General features: G+C 47.2%; 1 protein-coding gene and 1 non-coding gene across 2 annotated transcripts in view; both read left to right on the forward strand.

Annotated features, from left to right (window-relative positions):
- Window positions 1-27722, forward strand: part of pold1 (polymerase (DNA directed), delta 1, catalytic subunit) — a 232159-nt gene that overhangs the window by 54498 nt on the left and 149939 nt on the right. The window contains exons 11-17 of the mRNA XM_078237250.1: window positions 4348-4488; window positions 7357-7467; window positions 9566-9757; window positions 16604-16692; window positions 18944-19060; window positions 21105-21218; window positions 23210-23357. Coding sequence (XP_078093376.1) covers window positions 4348-4488; window positions 7357-7467; window positions 9566-9757; window positions 16604-16692; window positions 18944-19060; window positions 21105-21218; window positions 23210-23357 — 912 coding nt within the window. The remainder of the gene's footprint in view (window positions 1-4347; window positions 4489-7356; window positions 7468-9565; window positions 9758-16603; window positions 16693-18943; window positions 19061-21104; window positions 21219-23209; window positions 23358-27722) is intronic.
- LOC144509548 (U6 spliceosomal RNA) lies at window positions 23582-23692 on the forward strand. The gene has a single exon (XR_013500476.1). It is a non-coding gene; the product is annotated as a U6 spliceosomal RNA (small nuclear RNA).

Consider the following 27722-nt stretch of genomic DNA (forward strand, 5'->3'; position numbering starts at 1 on the left):
CAAAACTCCCAGCCAGGATATTTGCTCCCTTCCAGTTAAGGTGTAACCCATCCTTTCTGTTCAGTTGCCATCCTGACTTGAAGATTTCCCAGTTATCTATGAATTTAAAACCCTCCCTCTTGCACCAGTCCTTTTGCCACGCGTTCAACTGTAGAATCTCCCTGTTCCGAGCCTCACTTGCACTAGACACCGGGAGCAGTCCAGAGATTGCTACCCTGGAGGTCTTACTTTTTAGCCTAGCACCCAACTCCCTGAATTTCTCTCGTATGACCCCCCTGCTCTTCCTACCTACATCATTTCCACCAATGTGTACAATCACATCAGTTTGACTACCTTCCTTTTTAAATATGCTTCCTACCCTCTCGGAGACATCCAGTACCCCGGCACCAGGGAGGTAGACTACCATCCTGGATTCTCGTTCAGTCCCACAGAAGCGCCTGTCCGTGCCTCTAACCATTGCGTCCCCCACAACTATCGCTCTCCTAAACCCCTTCTTTCTCTTCCGGACCCCTGAGCCTGTCTCCGTGGAGGCGATCTGGTCCTCGTGGCTTACCCCTGGAGGGTCATCCCCCTCCACAGAATCCAAAACAATATACCTATTTTGGAGGGGGACAACCACAGGGGATCCCTCCACAGACTGCTCACTCCCTTCCCTTCTCCCATCTGTTGCCCATCCCATTCTTTTATGGGAGACTGCCACTGGGGTACTTTCTGGCACATCACCCTTCTGACTATTACCCCTCCTAACCGTGACCCACGTGTCTTCCTTCCGAGACCCTGGTTTCACTACCTGACTATAACTTTTATCTATTACTCTCTCATTTTCCCTAACTAAACTGAGTTCATCGAGCCTCAGCTCCAGCTCCCTTACACGATCCTTCAGGAGTTGCAGTTCCACACATCTGGCACAGATATGGACTTCCGGGAGGCAAGTTGTCTCCAGGAACTCCCACATCCCACACCGAATGCAGTATACTGGCCTCCCACTCATACCAGCCATGTCCTTTTTAGTTTTTGGGAGATAAAACAAAAAAGGGGGTGTAACCGAAGAAAAACAAACAAACAACCTTCCTCGCCTTCGCCGAGGCCCTGTGAGCCAAAGCCCTTATAGCTCACACTCTGTCCCCTGCTCACTCCGCTGCCCGCTAACGACGCTGCCCGCTCAAAGGTGCGGCCTACTTTTAAACCCTCCAAAACCTTCCCAGGCTGCTGCTGGGCCTATTTCCTGTTTAGAAAAAAAACCTCCGATTTTTTTCACTAATTTAACTGAAAAATAATTAAATAAATTAGTGCACAAACAAGCTCCCTTACCCTCAGCCTGCTCCTGTGGAACAATGAGGCTGAAACCTCCAAGTTAAGCACTTTTAAACCCTCGAGGCTAGGATTATTCTCCTTAGACCAGAGAGGGTTGAGAGGAGATAAAGGCAAAATACTGCGGATGCTGGAATCTGAAACAAAAACAGAAAATGCTGGAAAATCTCTAACCTAGATGACCCTTCGTCAGCGTTCCTGAGAGGTTGAGAGATTTGATAGAGGTGTTCAAAATCATGAGGCGTTTTGAAAAGATAAATAAGGAGAATAAAGAACAAAGAAAATTACAGCACAGGAACAGGCCCTTCGGCCCTCCAAGCCTGCACCGACCATGCCGCTCGACTACCCTTCCTGGGACCATAACCCTCTATTCCCATCCTATTCATGTATTTGTCAAGACGCCCCCTTTAAAAGTCACTATCATATCTGCTTCCACTACCTCCCCCCACCGGCAGCGAGTTCCTGGCACCCACCACCCTCTGTGTAAGAAACTTGCCTCGTGCCTCCTTTAAAACTGTCTCTGGTGGCAGAAGGGTCGGTTTAAGGTGATTTCCAAAAAAAACCAGAGTTGAGATGAGATATGTATGCGGCTAGCTGTTGTCGTCTGAAATACGACGTCTCAGGTGAAGCTGGAAGCAGAATCAATAGTGACATTCAAAAAGAGTTGGATAAATCATAGAATTATAGAATCCCTACAGTGCAGAAGGAGGCCGTTCGGCCCTTCGCACTGACAACAATCCCACAGGCCCCATCACTGCAACCCTACATATTTACCCTGCTAATCCCTCTAACCTATGCATCCTGGGACACTCAGGGAATTTAGCATGGTTAATCCATCTAACTTGCACATCTTTGCACTCTGGGAGGAAACCCACGCAGGCACAGGGAGAACATGCAAACTCCACACAGGTAGTGACCCAAGCCGGGAATTGAACCCAGGTCACTGGAGCTGTGAGGCAGCAGTGCTAACCACTGTGCCACCATGCCGCCCATAAATACTTGGAGAAAAAAAATTGTAGGGGTAATGGGGAAGACCACTCCTCCAAAGAGCTGCCACACTTTGGATCACGGTGGCACAGTGGTTAGCACTGCTGCCTCACAGCGCCAGGGACCCGGGTTCAATTCCCGGCTTGGGTCACTGTCTGTGTGGAGTTTGCACTTTCTCCCCGTCTCTGCATGGGTTTCCTCCGGATGCTCCTGTTTCCTCTCTCAGTCCAAAGATGTGTGGGTTAGATTGATTGGCCATACTAAACTGACCCTAGTTTTGGGGGATTAACAGGGTAAATATGTGGGAATATGGGGATATGATGGAATTGTTGTCAGTACAGGCTCAATGGTTCGAATGGCCTCCTTCTACACTAGGGATTCTATGATTCTAAATTATGGTTTTCTATGCTGCATCATTCTTTTAATTCCAGCTAGGTGCCTTGGTGACCGTTTGGCCAGTTTCCTTTTGCCTCTTGTTGAGAGGTGACTGGACTTTAATTGTCTCTTTGTGAGTGAGATTAGAAATGTAATGGGTGCATCAGTGGATAGGTCAGACAGGGACCAACCAGTAGCTCAGCCAAGTAGCTCATTTTGAAGAGAGGCAGCAGTGAGCTTCTGATTGTGAAGGATGCCACATCTGAGTCCAAAGGTGGCCTCCCCTGATACCGGTATCCATGTATAGCCGATTCCATCAGGATAGTCAGATGCAAGAAATCTAGTTTCCACATTTCCTGTACTACATTCGAAATATTGTGAGCAATTTTGGGCCCCGTATCTTAAGGAAGGATGTGCTGTCCTTGGAGAGGGTCCAGGGGAGGTTCACGAGAATGGCCCCAGAAATGAAAAGCTTGAGGTATGAGGAACGGTTGAGGACTCTGGATCTGTAGTCGATGGAGTTTAGAAGGATGAGGGGGGATCTCATACCACAGAAAGCTGGTGGGGCCAGTTCGTTCGATATGTCCAAGGGGGAGCTGGAATTGGCCCTTACGGCGAAAGGGATCAAGGGGTATGGAGAGAAAGCGGAAGTGGGACTCTGAAAGTGCACGGTCAGCCATGATCATATTGAATGGTGGTGCAGGCTCGGAGGGCCGAATGGCCTACTCCAGCATCTATCTTCTGTGTAAATTTACAGAATACTGAAAGGCCTGAACAGAATGGACATGGGGAAGATGTTTCCATTAGTAGGACACACCAGGATCCGAGGCCACAGCCTCGAGAGTAAAGGGACGACTCTTTAGAACCTAAATCAGGAGGAATTTCTCCAGCCAGAGGTGGTGAATCTGTGGAATTCATTGTCACAGAGGAGGCCGGGTCATTGAGTGTATTAAGACCGAGATAGATAGGTTCTTGATTGGTAAGCGGATCAAAGGTTACGGGGAAAAGGTGGGAGAATGGGATTGAGAAACGTATCAGCCAAGACTGAATGATGGAGCAGACTCGTTTGGGCCGGATAGCCTAATTCTGCTCCTATGTCTGATGGTCTTGTAGCTTTTATGAGTTCATATGAGATTATTTATTTATTAGTCACAAGTAGGCTTACATTAACACTGCAATGAAGTTGCTGTGAAAACCCCCTCGTCGCCTATTCGGATACACTGAGGCAGGATTTAGCATGGCCAATGCACCCTAACCAGCACGTCTTTGGACTCATAAGTTGACCCTCCAGCAAGCAACCGCCACTCTGCGGAGTGAAACTAGGTGAAACCAAGACCCGTGTAGTTCTAGAACTGCATGTCCCATCTGGTGTTTATTCAGCCACTCAAACAGTCCTTCGTCAAGATTTATTTGCTGAGGAAAAAGAGTGAAGAGCTGAAATATTTCTATTGGATTCTAAATTGCACTAGCCTCACTGTCTTTGAGCGGCCAGGCTGCGATTGGAGAAACGTGACTAATATCACCGGGATTCAGTAATTTGGGTAATGGTTAAGATCTGACTGACGCATGCACGTGGCAAAGAACACAAATGCATCAACACTAATGTTACTTATCTTCATCATTGGGGTAGTTATCATCATGTATCAATCAGAGTAACTTGCGTTATTTTTTTAGGTGTCGACATTCCCATTCCTGGGTCGTATTCCCAGCATCAAATCTGTAATCCGAGATTCCTCATTTCAGTCTCGGCAAATGGGCCGTAGAGAGAATAAAGTGATCAACATTGAGGGAAGAGTGCAGTTTGATCTCCTGCAGGTGAGTAAAGCTCTTAAGTGTCTACAGTGCAGAAGAGGCCCTTCGGCCCATCGAGTCTGCACCGATGCATGAAAGGCGCAGATCTGCCCACCTAATCCCACTTGCCAGCACTTGGCCCATAGCCTTGAATGTTATGGCGTGCCAAGTACTCATCCAGGTACTTTTTAAAGGATGTGAGGCAACCCGCCTCCACCACCCTCCCAGGCAGTGCATTCCAGACCGTCACCACCCTCTGGGTAAAAAAGCTTTTCCTCACATTCCCCCTAAACTTCCCACCCCTCACTTTTAACTTGTGTCCCCCTCGTAACTGACCCTTCAACTGAGGGGAACAGCTGCTCCCTATCCACCCTGTCCATGTCCCTCATAATCTTGAACACCTCAATCAGGTCGCCCCCTCAGTCTTCTCTGCTCCAGAGAAAACAACCCAAGCTGATCCAACCTCTCTTTATAACTTAAATGCTCCGTCCCAGGCAGCATCCTGGTGAATCTCCTCTGCACCCCCTCCAGTGCGTTCACATCCTTCCTATAATGTGTCGACCAGAGCTGCACACACACTACTCCAGCTGTGGCCTCACCAAAGTTCTATACAACTCCATCATGACCTCTCTGCTTTTGTAATCTATACCCCGATTGATAAAGGCGAGTGTGCCATATGTTTTTTTCACCACCCTATTAACCTGTCTTTCTGCCTTCAGAGATCTATGAACAAACACGCCAAGGTCCCTTTGTTCTTCGGAACTTCCCGGTGTCAGACCTTTCATAGTATACTTCCTTGTCAAATTACTCCTTCCAAAGGGCATCACCTCACACTTTTCAGGGTTAAATCCCATCTGCCACTAATCCACCCATTTGACCATCTCGTCTATAACCTTCTTGTAACCCACAACACTCAACCTCACTGTTAACCACCCGGCCAATCTTTGTGTCATCGGCAAACTTACTGATCCCACCCCCACATAGTCATCTATGTCCTTTATATAAATGACGAACAATAGGGGGCCCAGCACGGATCCCTGTGGTGCGCCACTCGTCACTGGCCTCCAGTCACTAAAGCAGCCGTCTGTCACCACCCTCTGTCTCCAACCGCTAAGCCAATTATGAATCCACCTTGTCTGATCACCCTGTACCCCATGTGCATTAGCCTTCTTAATAAGTCTCCCATGTGGGACTACATGAGTGGATTACACTGTATTAGTCGTTGTGGTATTCCATTTCTTCGGTAAAGTGGGTTTTTCATCATTTTTATTATTGCACTGCTGTTGAAGTATAATATTCAGCCTAGATTTTTTAAGGAGGTCACAAGTATGGTGGATAGGAGAGGGTTGCCTATATGGGATTCCAGAAAGCATTTGATTAGTAGCATCAGGGAGAGAACATGCAATTGGAGACATCCATGGAATGATTAGTTGGTTGTGAGGTCGGAGACAAGAGTCAAGATAAAATGCTCTTTGGCTGGCAAGGTGAAACAAAATGCCCCCCCAGAGATCAGCAGTGGGCTCTCAGCTTTTCACAATGTGAGCAACTTGGAATATGGGACCAGAGTGGCACAAAGCCAAGTTTGCAGGTGATCCTTAAGTTAAGAGGAAGAGTATATTGTGTGCGATTGGAGGGAAGTTGCAAAGGGACATGGACAGTCCAAATGGGCAAAGTACAAGGGGCGAAAGTACGAGGTCATCCATTTTGGGTCCAAGAGAGAATGTGTTGGAAGGTTTTCTTCAAGGTAAGATAACAGGAGCCTGGGGAAGTAAAGGGATTTGGATGTCCACAGGCTAGTGCATCGATACCAAAGTTAATCAAAAGCTAATGGAATGTTGGCCTTTATCGCATAAGAATAAGCGAGGAACTGAACCTTCAGAGCTTTAACTCAGACACTATCCAGAGCATTGCATGCAGAACTGAGCAAGAAATAGCAAAAGGCGTGCAGTGCTGTTCCACCAGAATGTATGCCATTCTTGAAATAGTTAAATTAGAAGGACAGGTGGCATATACTTGGCTTGTAACCCCTTGAGTTTAGTTTAAAGTTTACTTATTAGTGTCACAAGTGGCGGCAGGGTGGCACAGTGGTTAGCATTGCTGGCTCACAGTGCCAGGAACTAAGATTCAATTCCCAGCTTGGGTCGCTGTCTGTGTGGAGTCTGCATGTTCTCCCCATGTCTGCGTGAGTTTCCTCCGGGTGCTCTGGTTTCCTCCCACAGCCCGAAAGACGTGCTGGTTAAGGTGCATTGGCCGTGCTAAATTCTCCCTCAGTCAGTGTACCCGAACAGGCGCCGGAGTGTGGCAACTAGGGGAATTTCACAGTAACTTCATTGCAGTGTTAATGTAAGCCTACTTGTGGTAGTAATAAATAAACTTAGACTATGAATGGTATGCTTTGTTTTTATAGCGTGCAAAGAACAATACTTTTCACTGCATATTGATACAGGGGTGGCACAGTGGTTAGCACTGCTGCCTCACAGTGCCAGGGACCCTGGTTCGATTCCCGTCTTGGGTCACTGTCTGTGTGGAGTCTGCACATTCTCCCCGTGTCTGCGTGGGTTTCCTCCAGGTGCTCCGGTTTCCTCCCACAGTCTGAAAGACGTGCTGGTTCGGTGCATTGACCTGAACAGGCGCCGGAATGTGGCGACTAGGGCAATTTCACAGTAACTTCATTGCAATGTTAATGTAAGCCTTACTCGTGACTAATCAATAAACTTTTATGTAAGCCTTACCTGTGACGCTAATAAGTAAAAACTTTAAATTCATCTCATTACTGAGAAGTGCCTGTAAAACACTGGTGACTGCCCTTCAGAGCAAGCCGCTTCCTATGTGGGAATTGCCGATTGACTTTCTGTCTTGGAAGTAACTTGCATAAGCTTTTGTTTTGGTCAGGTGTTACTGCGAGACTACAAACTGCGATCGTACACACTCAACGCTGTGAGTTTCCACTTCCTGCAGGAGCAGAAGGAAGATGTTCAGCACTCAATTATCACAGACCTGCAGGTATTCATTCAGTAGCTGGACGGAAATGTTGTTTAGTAAGGGGGGGGGGGGGTGGGTGTGATGTAGGTGGTGCCATCTCTCTCGGCGGGTTAACTTGATTCTTGAGTACAATTGAAATTCCCTGCATTGAATTGTATGATAATTAGGGGGTGAAATTATAGAAATTATAGAAACCCTACAGTGCAGAAGGAGGCCATTCGGCCCATCGAGTCTGCACCGACCACAATCCCACCCAGGCCCTACCCCCACATATTTACCCACTAATCCCTCTAATCTACGCATCAGGACTCTAAGGGGCAATTTTTAACCTGGCCAATCAACCTAACCCGCACATCTTTGGACTGTGGGAGGAAACCGGAGCACCCGGAGGAAACCCACGCAGACACGAGGAGAATGTGCAAACTCCACACAGACAGTGACCCGAGCCGGGAATCGAACCCGGGACCCTGGAGCTGTGAAGCAGCAGTGCTAACCACTGTGCTACCGTGCCGCCCCTATATGGCAGGTGGGGAAGTTCCTTAACAGGTCTTCGAGCTCAGTTTCAGATTTAATTTCAGAACAGTTCTCTGAACAAGGTTCCAGCATTTGTTTCAATATTTGATTTGCTCCTGCTTTTTGTATATGGGGAATAGCTTTTTGATTTGACTTATTATTGTCACATGTATTAACGTACAGTGATAAGTATTGTTTCTTGCGCGCTACACAGACAAAGCATACCGTACATAGAGAAGGAAAGGAGAGGGTGCAGAATGTAGTCTAACAGTCATAGCTAGGGTGTAGAGAAAGATCAACTTAATGCGAGATAGGTCCACTCAAAAGTCTGACGATAGCAGGGAAGCAGCTGTTCTTGAGTCGGTTGGTACGTGATCTCAGACTTTTGTATCATTTTCCCGGTAGAAGAGAGAATGTCCGGGGTGTGTAGGGTCCTTAATCATGCTTACTGCTTTGCCGAGGCAGCGGGAAGTGTAGACAGAGTCACTGGACGGGAGGCTGGTTTGCGAGATGGATTGGGGCTACATTCACAACCTTTTGTAGTTCCTTGCGGTCTTGGGCAGAGCAGGAGCCATACCAAGCTGTGATACAACCAGAAGGAATGCTTTCTATGGTGTATCTGTAAAAGTTGGTGAGAGTCATAGCTGACATGCCAAATTTCCTTAGTCTTCTGAGAAAGTAGAGGCGTTGGTGGGCTTTCTTAACTATAGTGTCGGCATGGGGGGGGTGGTGCCAGGACAGGTTTATTATGCATGAGAGCCATTTCTGTGCTGCGCTTCTAGGAATTAGACTGATGACTGAAAAACTATTAGGAGGCAGGAGACATCATAAACTTACTGTGGGCTTGAATAACCTTGAACTTGTTGAGTTGCAGCCTTTCAAATATTTCACTTGGAGAAATTTTTGTGCACCCTACTCCCAGTCACATGAATAGTTGCACCTAATCCCGTGTGCCCGGACCTCTTAATTTACATTGCAATCACAGCTAAGTGGTAGAGGGAAACTGTTGCATTAAGAGAGAAGAGTTCTGCGTACAAGTATACATATAATGCATCTTCTTAAAATATTTTATCTAGTTTATTAATTAAAGCCCAATTTTTCACATCAGCTGATTTTTGATGATAGAATCCCTATAATGCAGAAGGAGGGCATTTGGACCACCAAGTCTGCACCAACTCTCTGACAGAACATCCCACCCAGGCCCTATTCCTGTAACTCCACATATTTACCCCACTAATCCCCCTAATCTACACATCTTGGGACACTAAGGGGCAATTTAGCATGGCCAATCGACCTAACTTGCACATCTTTGGACTGTGGGAGAACATGCAAACTCCGCACAGTCACCCAAGGTTGGAATCGAACCTGGATCCCCTGGTACTGTGAGGCAGCAGTGCCACTGTGCTGTTTAACTAAGTAAGTTTAACTAAATTAAGACTTGTTTTTAATCGCAGTTTAACCTTTTACACTTGAGGTGGAGCAAAATAATTTAACATTTTTACAAAATATGGGTAGTTTCCTGACCTGTGCACTGCAGGTATCACTTGTTCTTTATATTTTTTTGTTCTCTGCCGGGCCCATCTCACTATCGTTCTGTTTGGTTTAGAATGGCAACGAGCAAACGCGAAGGCGATTGGCTGTCTACTGCCTGAAGGATGCCTACTTGCCCTTGCGGCTGTTGGAGAAGTTGATGTGCGTCATTAACTACATGGAAATGGCCAGAGTGACAGGTGTCCCCCTCCCCTACCTCCTCTCACGAGGACAGCAAATCAAAGTGGTCTCTCAACTGCTCAGACAGGTATGAATCAGAACGCTGCCTTTTTAAAATTAAGCTATTAGTTGTAACTTGTAGCTATTAGTATTATTAAGCTATTAGTCGTAACAGTGAATACGTCATCTACACCCATGTGGCACGGGGGACATCTCCAGTTTCTAGCTCCCAGCACTAATCGAACAATAGTGAATGATCTCTCTTTATATTTTGTGTAGGTTGGGGGAGGGAGGTGGTGGAGGATGGTTAACTTTGGCAACTATTATTTCAACATGAGGTGAAACTGGTCGAGTGTTCTAATCCTAAGTCCAGTTAAATAAATCTGATCTATGCAAGAGGCTGATTGGTAGTATGGCTTGAAGATTGCCCCCTCGTTTCTGTGATCTAAGTTTAAATCCAGCCCAGGTTCATGAAATGAATGTCCCATCTGCCTTTTGGCTGTAAATGGGTTGCATAGAATCGCTACAGTGCGGAAGGAGGCCACTCGGCCCATCGGGTCTGCACTGTCCACAATCCCACCCAAGCCCTATCCCCACAACCCCAAGCATCCACCTTAGCTAGTTCCCCCTGACACGAAGGGGCAACTTAGCACGGCCAATCCACCTAACCCGCACATCTTTGGACTGTGGGAGGAAACCGGAGCACCCGGAGGAAACCCACGCAGACACGGGGAGAACGTGCAGACTCCGCACAGACAGCGACCCGAGGCCGGGAATCGAACCCGGGTCCCTGGTGCCATGAGGCAGCAGTGCCAACCACTATGCCACCGTGTCGCATTGGTTCAGTAGGGAGTGATTTTGAGGTTGATGTTTAAGATATATTGCTGGGATCGTTCATTGACAACTAGCTTGATGCTGAACCAAAGAGCAAAATGTAGGAACTGTTCTATTGTCCAGCAATACCTGTCCCGACTTGCTGAAATTAAGGTTTGTCCAGCCTTCCTGACCTCTCTGCCGCCATGGTTAATTACATCACATACGTTCAGACAAATGAGGGGGGAGATCTCATACAGATTTATAAAATTCTAACAGGACTAGACAGGGTAGATGCAGGGAGGATGTTCCCGATGGTGGGGGAGTCCAGAACCAGGGGTCACAGTCTGAGGATTCAGGGTAGACCATTTAGGACGGAGATGAGGAGACATTTCTTCACCCAAAGAACAAAGAACAATGAACAATACAGCACAGGAACAGGCCCTTCGGCCCTCCAAGCCCGCGCCGCTCCCCGGTCCAGGATTGAATCCTGAATCCAGGATCCCCGCCCAATTTTCCAGCCTATCTACATACCAATATCCTATCCACCGAGCTGTCCCTCACAGCTACGATGCTTTGTTCATTACAACCTATTAACTTACCCCCACCCCCCCATTCCAGACCATGTGATCTCCAGGGAGAGGCGAAAACCCAGAGTGAAAAACCCCAGGGCCAATATGGGGAAAAAAAAATCTGGGAAATTCCTCTCCGACCCCCTGAGGCGATCGAAACGAGTCCAGGAGATCACAATGGCCCCGATCGGAAAATTCCAAACTAGACCACTCTTTTGTATCCCTCCATTCCCACTCCGTTCATATAGCTGTCTAGATAAGTCTTAAACGTTCCCAGTGTGTCCGCCTCCACCACCTTGCCCGGCAACACATTCCAGGCCCCCACGACCCTCTGTGTGAAATATGTCCTTCTGATATCTGTGTTAAACCTCCCCCCCTTCACCTTGAACCTATGACCCCTCGTGAACGTCACCACCGACCCGGGGAAAAGCTTCCCACCCTTCACCCTATCTATGCCTTTCATAATTTTATACACCTCTATTAAGTCTCCCCTCATCCTCCGTCTTTCCAAGGAGAACAACCCCAGTTTCCCCAATCTCTCCTCATAACCAAGCCCCTCCATACCAGGCAACATCCTGGTAAACCTCCTCTGTACTCTCTCCAAAGCCTCCACGTCCTTCTGGTAGTGTGGTGACCAGAACTGGACGCAGTATTCCAAATGCGGCCGAACCAACGTTCTATACATCTGCAACATCAGACCCCAACTTTTATACTCTATGCCCCGTCCTATAAAGGCAAGCATGCCATATGTCTTCTTCACCACCTTCTCCACCTGTGACGTCACCTTCAAAGATCTGTGGACTTGCACACCCAGGTCCCTCTGCGTCTCTACACCCTTTATGGTTCTTCCATTTATCGTGTAGCTCCTCCCTACATTATTCCCACCAAAATGCATCACTTCGCATTTATCAGGATTGAACTCCATCTGCCATTTCCTTGCCCAAATTTCCAGCCTATCTATATCCTTCTGTAGCCTCTGACAATGTTCCTCACTATCTGCAAGTCCTGCCAGTTTTGTGTCGTCCGCAAACTTACTGATCACCCCAGTTACTCCTTCTTCCAGATCATTTATATAAATCACAAACAGCAGAGGTCCCAATACAGAGCCCTGCGGTACACCACTAGTCACAGGCCTCCAGCCGGAAAAAGACCCTTCCACTACCACCCTCTGTCTTCTATGACCAAGCCAGTTCTCCACCCATCTAGCCACCTCCCCCTTTATCCCATGGGATCCAACCTTTTTCACTAGCCTACCATGAGGGACTTTGTCAAATGCTTTACTAAAGTCCATATAGACAACATCCACGGCCCTTCCTTCGTCAACCATTTTGGTCACTTCTTCAAAAAACACCACCAGGTTCGTGAGGCATGACCTCCCTCTCACAAAACCATGTTGACTATCGTTAATGAGTTTATTCCTTTCTAAATGCGCATACATCCTATCTTTAAGAATCTTCTCCAACAACTTCCCCACCACGGACGTCAAGCTCACCGGCCTATAATTACCCGGGTTATCCTTCCTACCCTTCTTAAATAACGGGACCACATTGGCTATCCTCCAATCCTCTGGGACCTCACCTGTGTCCAGTGACGAGACAAAGTTTTGCGTCAGAGGCCCAACTATTTCACCTCTCGTCTCCCTGAGCAGCCTTGGATAGATTCCATCAGGCCCTGGGGATTTGTCAGTCTTTATATTCTCTAACAAACCTAACACTTCCTCCTTTGTAATGGAGATTTTCTCCAACGGTTCAACACTCCCCTCCGAGACACTCCCAGTCAACACATCCCTCTCCTTAGTGAATACCGACGCAAAGTATTCATTTAGGATCTCCCCTACCTCTTTGGGCTCCAAGCATAAGTCCCCACTTTTGTCCCTGAGAGGTCCGATTTTTTCCCTTACAACCCTTTTGTTCCTAACGTATGAATAAAATGCCTTGGGATTCTCCTTAATCCTGTCTGCCAAGAACATTTCGTGACCCCTTTTTGCTCTTCTAATTCCCCGAGTGGTGAGCCTGTGGAATTCATTACCACAGGAAGTCATTGATGCCAAGACATTGAATGTATTCAAGAGATGACTGGATATAGCACTTGGGGCGAAAAGAATCAAAGGTTATGGGGAAAAGCAGGATTAGGCTATTGAGTTGGACGATCAGCCATGATTGTGATGAATGGTGGAGCAGGCTCGAAGGGCCAAATGGCTTCCTCCTGCTCCTATCTTCTATGTTTCTATTCAACTTCTCTCATCCATCGTCTAGCTGGGTGAGATTGTCCGTACCTGGTTCCATTCTCAACTATCTAGTCATTGCAAAAGGACCACCTGAAATGACCTCTCTTCCTGTCCCCGCACTATAACGTGGTGACCCTTGGCTCCTTCCTATTTAACATCCGCCTGTTGGGCCTTTGTTATGTTTTCAGATGATGTTACCATCAGGTTGGAGATGTATACTGATAACATCTAGTTCTACCTGACCGCCACCTCTCTTGATCCTTCCGCCATGTCTAGGTTGTCACATTGCTTGACTGACATCTAGCACCAATTGAGCAGAATTTTGCTCCAACTAATATTGGGAAGGCCAAAGCCGTTGGGTGAAATTCTCCCAAAAAGTGTCGTAATGGCGAGGATAATGGAGTGAGCTGCTCCGGTACATCAGGCGTGCTCTGTACCGCAATCCTCCCACACTCAGTCACTTATTTCAAGAGTTGGGAGATCAGTGCTGGTCCTGGGTGAGGCGGGGCCTAAACATGCTGGTGAGCCCGGCTTCTGAGTGCTCGGGCGCCATTCGTAAGGGTGTACCAATCTCAGAGTACACGGTGTGACCCCCCCTCCCTCACTCTGTCGACATTAGGACCTCCCCCCAACCATTGGCAGTATGTTCCCCCACCCCCTCCCTGACACAAGTGGCCAGTCAGAAGGTCCCCTGCCGACGTAACTCCCCCATCAGGACCCCCAACATGTCCTCCAACTAGGCAGCCTTCGCGATCCACCCCTGCAAGACTCTTCACCCCCACCCGCATAACCCCACCGTCATGGCCACCACTCAGACCCACCCACCTCAGCACTGCCTCTGGCACACTGGCCGTGCGCAACTGGTACCACCGGACTGTCAGGTGGTCATTGCTGAATACTGCTGGTGTGCCAGTTGGGCATCGCCAGTGTGCTAGGTGAGTAGTGCCAGGTGGACCGTGCCCAATGGGCACCGCCCAGCCATGGCCTCGATCACTTGGGGGCTTCAGTGGCCTCTGAGCCCCGAGCGTGACCATCGCACCGGTAGTGATACTCAACGTTATTGCACTGCTGGTGCATTCCATGCGTTGGGATCTGAACAAGCTATCCATATTTAAATGCTACTTTAAATATGCTAATCTGCCTCGCATCCTTTCTCGGTGCGAACTGGTTCACACCGTTAGAAAGAACAAAGAACAATACAGCACAGGAACAGGCCCTTCGGCCCTCCAAGCCTGCGCCGCTCATGTGCCCAACTAGACCATTCGTTGGTATCCCTCTAATCCCAGTCTGTTCATGTGGCTATCTAGATAAGTCTTAAACGATCCCAGCGTGTCCGCCTCAATCACCTTGCTTGGCAGTGCATTCCAGGCCCCCACTACCCTCTGTGTAAAATACGTCCCCCTGACATCTGTGTTGAACCTTGCCCCCCTCATCTTGAACCCGTGACCCTTTGTGTTCGTCACCTCCGACCTGGGAAAAGGGTTCCACTGTTCACCCTGTCTATGCCCTTCATAATTTTATACACCTCTATTAGGTCGTCCCTCATCCTCCGTCTTTCCAGGGAGAACAACCCCAGTTTACCCAATCTCTCATAGCCAAGACCCTCCATACCAGGCAACATCCTGGTAAACCTTTTCTGTACTCTCTCTAACGCCTCCACGTCCTCCTGGTAGAGGCCAGGAGAATAGCAAACTGTTTGGCGCGGGTACCGAATGGAGATGTAGGCCCGCACACTATACTCTGGGACCGACGCAATCTGCTAATGGCGTGTGGCGAGGCTGGAGAATCCCCACCATTGTCTTTGGTTGCTGCCACAAACTCTATCTGACCTGAGCTGAGCTCCTGACAACATAATCTGCTCCATCCCCAAGATCACTTAATTGCATCTCTGCAACATTGCCCAACTCCATCCTTGCCTCAGCTCATTTGCTGGTGAAACCCTCAGCTGTGTCTTTGTTAACTCTCCAATTAACTATTGCAGTGCCCCCTTGGCCGACCTCTCGTCATCCGTGCGACAAAACTTCATCTCCTCTGGAATTTTGCCAGCCATGTCCGAACTGGCATCAAATCCTGTCCGCAACACCAGTGCTTGCTGACCTGCATTGGCTTTCAGTCCAACAGCGTCTCAGTTTTAAAACTCTCATCCTTGTTTTTAAATCCCTCCATGGTCTTGGCACTCCCTCTAATCCGGTAGCTCCAACAGTTCTCCAAGACCTCTGCATTCCTCCATAGAACCATAGAATCCCTACTGTGCAGAAGAAGGCCATTCGGCCCATTTGAGTCTGCACTGACCACAGTCCCACCCAGCCCCTATCCTCATAGCCCCACATATTTGTCCTGCTAGCCCCCCTGACATTAAGGGGCAATTTAGACTGGCCAATCAACCTAACCCGTGCATCTTTGGAGAGTGGGAGGAAACCCACTCAGACCCAGGGAGAACGTGCAGACTCCGCACAGTCAATGACCTAAGCTGGGAATCGAACCCGTGTCCCTGGCACTGTGAAGCAGCAGTGCTAGCCACTGTGTCAATTCTGGCCTCCAGCGCATTCCCACTTTTAATCACTCTCCCACTGCTGATGTGCAACTGCTGAGCTCAAAACTCTGGAATTCTCTCCCTACCTTACTCTGTTCCTTGAAATTAACCTCTGTCTCATCTTTCAGTTATCTATTTTAATATCTCTGCGCCTCGGTGTTAAACATTGTTTGATGCAGCCCCTCTGAAGTTGATTTTACGACATTGGAGGTGCTTTGTAAGTGTAGGTGGTTGTAATACTGAGGCAACCAGGTCGCGAATAACGTTGCAAGAAATGGTAAATGTCGGCTTTTTCTACTGGTGGCAAGGTTGCGTAGCAGAGGGGCGGCAGGATGGCACAGTGGTTAGCACTGCTGCCTCACAGCACCATGGACCCAGGTTCGGTTCTGGCCTTGGGTCACTGTCTGCGGAGTTTTCACATTCTCCCCATGTCTACGTGGGTTTCCTCCAGGTGTTCCGGTTTCCTCCCACACTCCAGAGATGTGCTGATTAGGTGGATTGGCCGTGCTAAATTGCCCCTTAGTGTCAGGGGATTAGAATGGTGAATATGTGAGGTTACGGGGATAGGGCTTGTGGTTGGTGCAGACTCGATGGGCCGAATGCCCTTCTTCTGCTCTGTAGGGATTCTATGAAGTGAAAATAATGCAGGTTTCTATGAACTTGTCCCACGACCTTCGTTGCATTAAAAAAAATACGGTCATTGTTACTTGAAAGAAAAAAAGTTCCAAGGATCTCCTGAGTTGATGTGGCAAAATGAGTTGCTGTATTTAATCATCTTTGTGTTGCTAGGCAATGAAACACGACCTGGTGATGCCGGTGGTGAAAACAGAGGGTGGCGAGGACTACACTGGCGCCACAGTCATCGAGCCAGTTAAAGGGTACAGCCTGCGTTGGAGAGAGTGTTTCTTTTTTCCCCGCAGGCGCTAAGAATTCTGAGTAACTGATGTAACTAGGCAAATCTATTTCCTGTGTGACTGCCACCCTATATTCTCTTTATAAATCAATAGCTTCTATGCAAAAGGAGAACAATGTGAGGAATGGCACAATATTCGTGAGTGTTCCAGTCACAATTAATATTGAAGGATGTTCTTTTCCTCTATTGGTATTTAAATGTTATTCCTTCAGTATAAATTTTCTATAAGAACATAAGACCTAGGAGCAGGAGTAGGCCGTCTGGCCCCTCGAGTCTGCTCCACCATTCAATAAAGATTATGGCTGATCTTTTCGTGGACTCAGCTCCACTTACCCGTCTGCTCACCATAACCTTAATTCCTTTACTGTTCAAAAACCTTTGTCTTAAAAACATTCAATGAGGTAGCCTCAACTGCCTCACTGGGCAGGGAATTCCACAGATTCACAACCCTTTGGGTGAAGAAGTTCCTCCTCAACTCAGAGCTAAATCTGCTCTCCCTTATTTTGAGGCTGTGCTCCCTAGTTCTAGTTTCACCCGCCAGTGGAAACAACTTCCCTGCTTCTATCTTATCTATTCCCTTCATAATCTTATATGTTTCTATAAGATCTCCCCTCATTCCTCTGAATTCCAATGAGTATAGCCCCAGTCTACTCAGTCTCTCCTCATAGGCCAACCCTCTCAACTCCGGACTCAACCTAGTGAATCTCCTCTGCACCCCCTCCAGTGCCAGTATATCCTTTCTCAAGTAAGGGGACCAAAACTGTACACAGTACTCCAGGTGTGGTCTCACTAGCACCCTATACAGCTGTAACATAACCTCGCTGTTTTTAAACTCCATTCCTCTAGCAATGAAGGACAAAATTCCATTTGCCTTCTTAATTACCTGTTGCACCTGCAAACCAACTCCTTGAGATTCCTGCACAAGGACACCCAGGTCCCTCTGCACAGCAGCATGCTGCAATTTTTTACCATTTAAATAATAGTCCATTTTGCTGTTATTCCTACCAAAATGGATGACCTCACATTTACCAACATTGTACTCCATCTGTCAGACCCTCGCCCACTCACATAGACTATCTATATCCCTTTGCAGACTTCCAGCATCCTCTGCACACTTTGCTCTGCCACCCATCTTAGTGTCATCTGCGAATTTTGACACACTACACTTGGTCCCCAACTCCAAATCATCTATGTAAATCATAAACAATTGCGGTCCCAACACTGATCCTTGAGGCACACCACTAGTCACTGATTGCCAGCCAGAAAAAAGTGTAGGTACATCTGCAGTGCTGTTAGGGAGGGGGTTCCAGGATTTTGAACCAGTGACTGAAGAAATGGCAATATAGTCCAAAGTCAATATGGTGGGTGACTGGGAGAGGAACTTCCAGTTTGATTCGATTTTATTTGATTTGATTTATTATTGTCACATGTATTGGTTAGTATACAGTGAAAAGTATCGTTTCTTGTGCACTATACAATCAAAGCATACCGTTCATAGAGAAGGAAAGGAGAGGGTGCAGGATGTAGTGTTACAGTCATAGCTAGGGTGTAGAGAAAGATCAACTTAAGGCGAGGTAGGTCCGTTCAAAAGTCTGACAGCAGCAGGGAAGAAGCTGTTCTTGAGTCGGTCGGTACGTGACCTCAGTCTTTTGTACCTTTTTCCCGACGGAAGAAGGTGGAAGAGAGAATGTCCGGGGTGCGTGGGGTCCTTGATTATGCTGGCTGCTTTGCCGAGGCAGCGGGAAGTGTAGACAGTGTCAATGGTTGGCGGTGCTCCCATTTGTCTGCTGCCTTTGTCCATCTAGACTCGGTGTCCAAGTTCCCCTCACTCTTCTTATGGTTGAGATACTGAGGCCAGTTATATCACTGTGCCCAGATCTACCCGTGTTCGTACCAAGATTAGAATCTAAAACCATCTGTATGGCTGAGCTACTGTTTTGCTTTAACCATTGTGGGAGCTGTGTTGAGATATCTGGCAGTCCATAGGGAAAGTCAAGTGAATTGCCAACCAACATCATGCTTCATGTGTCTGGTCTTTGTAAGGTCAAGAAAGGGATTCAAAGCCACATTTCTCCAGTCTACGGCAAACGATAATATTTATTTTTAAAACATAAAATTTTAAAACATAAAACATCTATCCTATCCAAGTTTATTTTACTGGCTGCACTGTGTGTTCTGCACTTATGAAAGTGTCGTTTCCTTTTCTATTCCTCCAGGTATTATGATGTCCCCATTGCAACGCTGGATTTTTCCTCTCTGTATCCATCGATAATGATGGCACATAACCTCTGTTACACCACCCTGCTGAAGCCAGGGGCTGTGGAGAAATTCAAGTGAGTTGTGTAGTTTTTCAAAGTTAGCATGTTGTCCTTTTTTATTCATTCATAGGATGTGGGTGTCGCTGGCTGGGCCAGCATTTGTTGCCCATTTCTAATTGCCCTTGAACTGTGGCTTGCTAGGCCAACCACATTGCTGTGGATTTGGAGTCACAAGTAGGCCAGACCAGGTAAGGATGGCAGGTTTCCTCTCCTAAAGGCCATTAGTGGAAATAAGGAAAGTAAAGTTTATTTTATTAATCACAAGGAGGCTTACATTAACACTGCAATGAAGTTACTGTGAAATTGCCCTAGTCGCCACAGTCCGGCGCCTGCCTGGGTCACTGCACCCCAACCAGGTTATGGTTTCATGGTCATCAGGAGACTTTTGATTCACGATTTTTAAAAAATTGTATTTAAATTTCACCATCTGCCATGGTGGGATTCGAACCTGGGTCCCCAGCTCGGACAAAGGGTCATCCAGACTCGAAACATTGGCTCTATTCTCTCTCCACAACTGCTGTCAGACTGGCTGATGTTTTCCAGCATTTTCTGTTTTTGTTTTGGATTCCAGCATCGCAGTATTTTGCCTTTATCCCCAGGGCGCTACCTTCGGTCTCTGGATTACTGGACCAGTGACAATACCACTAGACCATTGCCTCTGCCCACCCCCCTTTAACATGATAATTCAGGCAGCCTCAGTTGGTGTCGCTGGATTTCTTTATTGCTGAACTGTCTATTCTGCTACCCTGATTTGAGATTTTGCTCTTTCTTCCCCATTGCTTCTGAAAGCGTCAACTCAGTTCCAGCTATTCTTGATGTGAGTGACAATTCACCATCGCTGACAAGTCTGACCCTGACTTTGTCTGATTGCTGTAAACAGAAAAATTTCAACAGTCATCACTGGTGTAGAAATCCTGTGTTTTCTTTTTCAAAACTGTCCTTCAGTCTTGAGTCATTGTCACCAGTTGTCATGATGTCTGGGAAGGGCAACTTTTCCCCTCAGCAGAGTGGGTCAGTAACCAGGGGGCATTGACTTAAGATAAGGGGCGGCAGGAGATTTAGAGGGGGCTTGAGGAAACATTTTTTCACCTAGTGTGGTGGGAATCTGGGGGGGGGGGTAAAAAATTATTTATTAGTCACAAGCGGCGTGGTTAGCACGGCTGCTTCACAGCTCCAGGGTCCCGGGTTTGATTCCCGGCTCGGGTCACTGTCTGTGTGGAGTTTGCACATTCTCCTCGTGCCTGCGTGGGTTTCCTGCGGGTGCTTTGGTTTCCTCCCACAGTCCAAAGATGTGCGGGTTAGGTTGATTGGCCAGGTTAAAAAAAATTGCCCCTTAGTGTCCTGAGATGGGTAGGTTAGAGGGATTAGCGGGTAAATATGTGGGGGTAGGGCCTGGGTGGGATTGTGGTCGGTGCAGACTCGATGGGCCGAATGGCCGCCTCCTGCACTGTAGGGTTTCTATGATTCTTTCTTTCCATGAAGTAAGGTTTACATTAACACTGCAATGAAGTTACTATGAAATTCCCCTAGTCGCCACACTCTGGCGCCTGTTCGGGTCAATGCACCCTAACCAGCGCGTCTTTCGGACTGTGGGAGGAAACCGGAGCACCCGGAGGAAACCCACGCAGACACGGGGAGAGCGTGCAGACTCCACACAGACAATGACCCGAGGCCTAGAATCGAACCCAGGCCCCTGGCGCTGCGAAGCAGCAATGCTAACCACTGTGCCCCCCCCCACTCACTGCCTGAAAGGGTGGTAGAGGCGGGTACCCTCACCACATTAAAAAAAACATTTAAATGAGCGTTTGAAATACCCTGGCATACAAGACCATGGACCATGGAATTAGAATAGATAGGTGCTTGATGGCTGGTGCAGACATGATGGGCCGAAGGGCCTCATTGTGCTGTAAAGCTCTACGACTTAAAGACGGAGACTTTGGATTCCTAGCTGGTGACATAAAAACACATCTGGAATAATAGCAGTGATGGGGCTCAATTTTCTTTGATGAAGGACATGTATTTATTATTGATCTACCCCTTCAACCATTTCCCCTACAAGCTTTTCTTCGGATCAGTTCATCAAGTCTCCAACAGGTGACCAATTTGTTAAGGCTTCGGTACGAAAGGGCTTACTTCCAGAAATCTTGGAGAACCTCCTGTCTGCAAGGAAGAAGTGAGTACAGCGGCCTGAGTGCTTAGTAAAGATGTATCTGTCAATTCAGCAGCTGACTTGTTTAGGAACTGGGAGATACTGAAGTTCAGGTAAATCTCCTCACTAATCAGCTTGGTCAAGTTTTACTTCATTGACCGGAGTAATTGGCAAAAGCCCCAGAGGCGAGTTGGGAGGCATTTGTCTTTTTATGCTGTGAGTTATTATAAACTCGAATGCGCTGTCTGATAGGTTAGATTGATTTCTGGGAGGGAGTAACTAAGGGTGTCCACACACACCACACATCTCTTCTATTAGCCTGAAGTCTGAAATTAGCAAATTTAAAAAGTAGAAATATTCTCGTGAAACTTTGTAATTAACCATTCCCCTGTTATTGCTGAAAAGACAGATGTTGCCGGATCTTTCTGTCTTCATGGGGGAGTTTGATTTGATTTGATTTGATTTATTATTGTTACATGTTTAGGTTGATTGGCTTTGCTAAAATTGCCCCTTAGTGTCCCGGGATGTGTAGGTTAGAGGGATTAGCGGGGTAAATGTGTAGGGTTGTGGGGATAGGGCCTGGGGTGGGATTGTGGACGGTGCAGACATGATGGGCCGAATGTCGTCCTCCTGCACTGTAGGGATTCTATGATTCTATATGATATGATGTATATTAGCATATAGTGAAAAGTATTGTTTCTTGCGCACTATACAGACAGAGCATACTGTTCATCGCCAACATTAAGGGCATTTAAATGGTCATTGGATAAACATATGGATGATATTGGAATAGTGTAGGTTAGATGGGCTTTAGATTGGGTTCACTGGTTGGCGCAACATCGAGGGTGGAAAGGCCTGTACTGCGCTGTAATGTTCTATGTTCTATGTTCATAGAGAAGGAAATGAAATTGCAGAATGTAGTGTTACAGTCATAGCTAGGGTGTAGAGAAAGATCAACTTAGTGTAAGGTAGGTCCATTCAAAAGTCTGATGGCAACAGGGAAGAAGCTGTTCTTGAGTTGGTTGGTACGTGACCTCAGACTTTTGTATCTTTTTCCCGATGGAAGAGAGAATGTCCAGGGTGCGTGGGGTCCTTAATTATGCTGGCTGCTTTGCCGAGGCAGCGGGAAGTGTAGACAGAGTCAGTGAATGGGAGGCTGGTTTGCGTGATGGATTGGGCTACATTCAAGACCTTTTGTAGTTCCTTGCGGTCTTGGGCAGCGCAGGAGCCATACCAAGCTGTGATACAACCAGAAAGGATGCTTTCTATCTTGCATCTGTAAAAGTTGAGTGAAATAAACCTGGGCTCCCCAACATTTAGAAGAATGAAAAGTGATCTTGTTGTATAAAATGCTTAAGAGGGTTTGTTGGATTAGCTGCTGAGATTATGAAGACGATGGTTTTATTCCTTGGAATTTAGAAGGTTCAGGTGTAATTTGATCCAAGATTTGGAGATATTAAGTTGACTAGATAGGCTAGGTAGAAAAGATTTGGGAGGATTAGAATACATCATCTCAAAGATAGAGCCAGATCAGGGCGGCACGGTAGCACAGTGGTTAGCACTGCTGCTTCACAGCTCCAGGGACCTGGGTTCGATTTCCGGCTTGGGTCACTGTCTGTGTGGAGTTTGCACATTCTCCCCGTGTCTGCGTGGGTTTCCTCCGGGTGCTCCAGTTTCCTCCCACAGTCCAAAGATGTGCGGGTTAGGTTGATTGGCCATGCTAAAATTGCCCCTTAGTGTCCTGAGATGTGTAGGTTAGAGGGATTAGCGGGTAAATATGTAGGGATGTGGGGATAGGGCCTGGGTGGGATTGTGGTCGGTGCAGGCCCGATGGGCCAAATGGCCTCTTTCTGCACTGTAGGGTATCTATGATCTTTCAGGAGTGAAATTAGGGAACACTTCTGCACAAAAAAAGGTGGTAGATGTTGAGGTGTACTGTGCCTTTTGGGGCATCCAATCCCTGGACAATGAAGTAACGTATTTCTAATTGTCACTTCGTCATCTCTCAACACAAGAGCAAAGGCAGAACTAAAAAAAGAGACGGACCCATTCAAACAAAAGGTTCTCGATGGTCGTCAACTCGCCCTGAAAGTCAGCGCAAATTCGGTGTACGGGTTCACTGGAGCACAGGTTGGCAAACTACCTTGCCTGGAGATATCGCAGGTGAGTTTTGACTTTTTGTGTTCTTGCTCTGCATCTCACCATCCCCTCCTGTCTTCCTTTATGTTCCCCTCTCAAAAGAAGCCTGCAGAGTGGCTAGTTTCAAATTTTCCTTGCTATCTAAACGCAAGCACAGCAGATGAGGTTCTGTTTTACCGAACTGTTTGGTTTTGGAAGGATTTTGTGACGACCTCAGTCAGGCAAATGAGGTTGGCCTGCTGGAGTATGAGCTCCCTTGATTGGGCAGCACATATACTAAAATTGGAATGAAACAGAGAAGATTAGCATGGCCCCTGCGCAAGGAAGACTCGCAAATTCGTGAAAAGAAATCCCTGATTGAGTCCTAATTGATGGCCCAATCAGGGAGCCTCATGTTCCCTATTTAAAGCAGGTGTGTCAGTCTCTCTGCCTGCTGAAGCAGGGAGCACACAGAGAGCACTCTGTTGTGTAGTATGTCTTGGAAATAAAGGAACCTTTGGTGACTGGACCTTCGACTCAGTGGATTTATTACAGATTTCATATGAGTTTATGTTTGCAGGAAAGGGTTTTCATGATCCCAACTATCCCAGGTTAATTCACGCGTCAGGAGGCACAGGAATTGACGGGTTCTTGTAGTCAAACTCTCGTAAGTGGTGATTGTACATTTATGGAGCTGGGCTGGTAAGGTCAGGTTCAAATTCTAGCCTGGCAAGTTGGGTAATTGAACAAAATCAACCCTGGAAGCTGCAGAAAATTGATCTAAAACATTGCATAAACAGGTGGTTTTTAAAAAATTCATTCTTAGGACATGGGCATTGCTGGCTGGGCAGCATTTTGTTTAAAGTTTATTTATTCATATCACAAGTAGGCTTACATTAACACTGCAATGAAGTTACTGTGAAAATCCCCCTAGTCGCCACACTCTGGCGCCTGTACGGGTACACTGAGGGAGAATTTAGCATGGCCAATGCACCCAACCAGCACGTCTTTCAGACTGTGGGAGGAAACCGGAGCACCCGGAGGAAACCCACACAGACACGGGGACAACGTGTGTTGGAATGTAACCGGTGACAACTTTGTATTGGATGTAATATGACCAATGGTAACAAGATGTGAGGGTCAGCTGATCCAGTAACCCATTAGAGAATGATGTAATAATCAGCTGACCAGCTGACTCACTATAAATAAGAACCTGTGTAGAATTGTGTGGAGCTTGGAGTGGCCAAGGTTAAGGCCCTACGTTTGGAGTAATGAAGTTTCTTTACTAAACCCTTTCTTTGATTTATAAAGTTGGCGTAAGTTTTGTTCTATTTTTATTGCCTGCATTTGAAGAGTTACTTCTGAAGAAACAAAGTGCAGACTCCAAACAGAGAGTGCCCCAAGCTGGGAATCGAACCAAGGTCCCTGTGAGGCAGCAGTGCTAACCGGTGTGCCACAGTGCCCATCTTTAGTTGCCCTTGAGAGAGTGGTGGTGAGCTGCCTTCTTGAACCTCTGCAGTCCACATACTGTGGGTTGAGTGCCCTTCAGGGAAGGAACTTAACAGTTCTGCCCAGGCTTGCCCACAAATGACTCCAGTCTTGAACACATGCAACTCAGTTGTATGGCAATTGTTTCAAGAAGGTAGCTGTCCACTATCTCCCCTCAGGATTGGGCCTGATCAGAATTGCTGGCAAGCCAAGAACAACATGAAAAGGAAGAGTGAAGTGTTGGTAATGCTTCATCACTGCACCCAGTATGTTTAATATTGGCACAGTGGTTAGCACTGCTGCCTCACAGCGCCAGGGACATGGGTTCGATTCCCAGCTTGGGTCACTGTTTGTGTGGAGTTTGCACGTCCTCCCCGTGTCTGCGTGGGTTTTCTCCGGGTGCTCCGGTTTCCTCCCACAGTCTGAAAGGCGTGCTGGTTAGGTGCATTGACCCGAACAAGCGCCGTAGTGTCGCGACTAGGGAAATTTCACAGTAACTTCATTGCAGTGTTAATGTAAGCCTTACTTGTGACACTAATAAATAAATTTCAACATAATAGGGTGGGATTTTCCGGCCTCACTCGCCCCAAGTCCGGAAAATCCCACCCGAGGTCATGGTCCGTGTCCCGCCTGTTACGATTTCTGTGGCTGGCGGGATGGCAAAATTCCGCCCAATGTCTCTCATGTCTATGGGGTGGCACGGTGGCACAGTGGTTAGTACTGCTGTCTCACAGCGCCAGGGACCTGGGTTCGATTCCCGGCTTGGGTCACTGTCTGTGCGGAGTTTGCACGTTCTCCCTGTGTCTGCGTGGGTTTCCTCCGAGTGATCCGATTTCTTCCCACAGTCCAAAGATGTGTGGGTCAGTTGGATTGGCCATACTAAATTCTCCCTCAGTGTCAGGGGGACTAGAAGGGTAAATGCATAGAGTAATGGGGAAAGGGCCTGGGTGGGATTGAGGTTGGTGCGGACTTGATGGGCTAAATAGCCTCCTTATGTGCAGTAGGATTCTATTCTATTCTATTCTATGATCTATGCTGAGAACCTAAGCTAGGATTTGATTTCCCCGCGCAGGTTGGTTCTTAATCTCCGTCATGCTGAGGCGTTGGGGAGGTATTGAGCTGTTGGAAGGGGGAGAAAAATATTTAAGGAACAGTCTTGCAAACCTTATCTCAATCAGCTGTCGGGCAACATTGACTGAAGCGTGCCAGATGTGTTTCCCAGTCTGTTTCTCATGACTTGAAAATTGCGTGACATCAGGGAGGAGGCGAAGAGCGATGCATGAGAATATAATATTCGGTATTGTACGTAATTGTGCAATGGAACTAAATTAACACCGTAGAGCTTTTCTTCTAAGAATTTTGGTTCATTTAAGGATGAGTAAAAACTTAAAGACTGAAAAAGGAAATGTTTGCTTAATTGATGCAATAGCAGCAGTGGGAACCATCTGAAGTGTTGAAATGTTTTAAAAGGCAATTTCTCACCAAGAACAGATTCTACAATGCGGAGATTTTTTAAAAAAGGCTGTTACAGATATGTGTAAATGTCCAAGCTGTGTGTAGTCTGGAGGCTGCAGTTTTGCAATGACTCTTGTCATATGTTCTCAGAAGGGAGACTGTGGTTAAGCTGGGCAGGAAGTTGTGTTGAGCAGGATAAGATGTTGTAAATCCGTTTGTCAGCAGCGCGTCTTTGCTCTCTGTCTCCTCTTTTCTTCCCAAAGAGTGTCTCTGGGATTTTTCTTGGTGCTCCAGACACATGGGTTACTGCGGTTGTTTCATGTCGTATTGCCGTCCTTTACAGCAACGTCATCTTGCGTTTCTGTAGCGTCTTTGAGGTAAAACATCCCGAGGCTCATCTCAAGAGCGTAATCAAAACATAATTTGAGACCGGGCCGTATGAAATATTAGGACAGGTAACTAAAAGCTTGATCGAAGAGGTGGATTTTAAGGAGCATTTTGAGGAAGGAGACGGAGTGGTGCGCATTTAGGGAGGGGATTTAGTAGCTGTTGCCTAGGCAGCTGAAGGTTTTTCTAGCTCGTGCACTCAACTGAAAGTCCCTTGCCTCATTGAAGGCTGTTAATGAAGCAGTGTCGATGCTTGAGGAGGCGATGGCCTAGTGGTATTATCGTTTAATCCAGAAACTCAACTAAAATGTTCTGGAGACCCGGGTTCGAATCCCACCACGGAAGATGGTGGAATTTGAATTCAATAAAAAAAATTATCTGGAATTAAAAATCTACTAGTGACCATGAAACCATTGTCGATTGTCAGAAAAACCCATCTGGTTCACTAATGCCCTTTGGGGAAGGAAATCTGCCGTCCTTACCTGGTCTGGCCTACATGTGACTCCAGAGCCTCAGCAATGCGTGGCTGACTCTTAACTGCCCTCTGAACAAGGGCAACTAGGGATGGGCAATAAATGCTTGCCAGCCAGTGACGTCTATGTCCCACGAATGAATTACAAAAAACAGAATATATATGCACAAGAGGCCAGGACTGGGGCAGATTGGAGATCTTGGGAGGTCGTAGAACTGCTGGAGGGTTTGAGAGATGGATGGACTGTCACAATTGTGAGAATTTTAAGGTCCTTTTGTTGGGGTGTTGTTTCACAAGTACTTTCATTCGATTAATACTGTCTATCACAGCTGAGCCCCAATCTTGTCTTTAAGCACCGTGCACGTTTTCGGGAAGGACTGAGATTGCCAGTGGGAGAACTGGCTGATTTCAATCTCCAGCATTCGGGCCAGTTTTGGTGCCCCAGTACTTGCTCCGGCCAAGATGAACAAACTCTGTAAAGCCTGAGAACAAACCAGAGCTTTTTCCGGAGCATGTTTACACTGGGGCGAGGGAATTCAGTTAGGTGCAAGGACGAGAAAAGCTTTTAATGCGATAAAATGTCTGTCCCAAGGCGATTTCACAAGCGT

The sequence above is a fragment of the Mustelus asterias genome, chromosome 21, assembly GCF_964213995.1.
Source record: "Mustelus asterias chromosome 21, sMusAst1.hap1.1, whole genome shotgun sequence".
Lineage (NCBI taxonomy): Eukaryota > Metazoa > Chordata > Chondrichthyes > Carcharhiniformes > Triakidae > Mustelus > Mustelus asterias.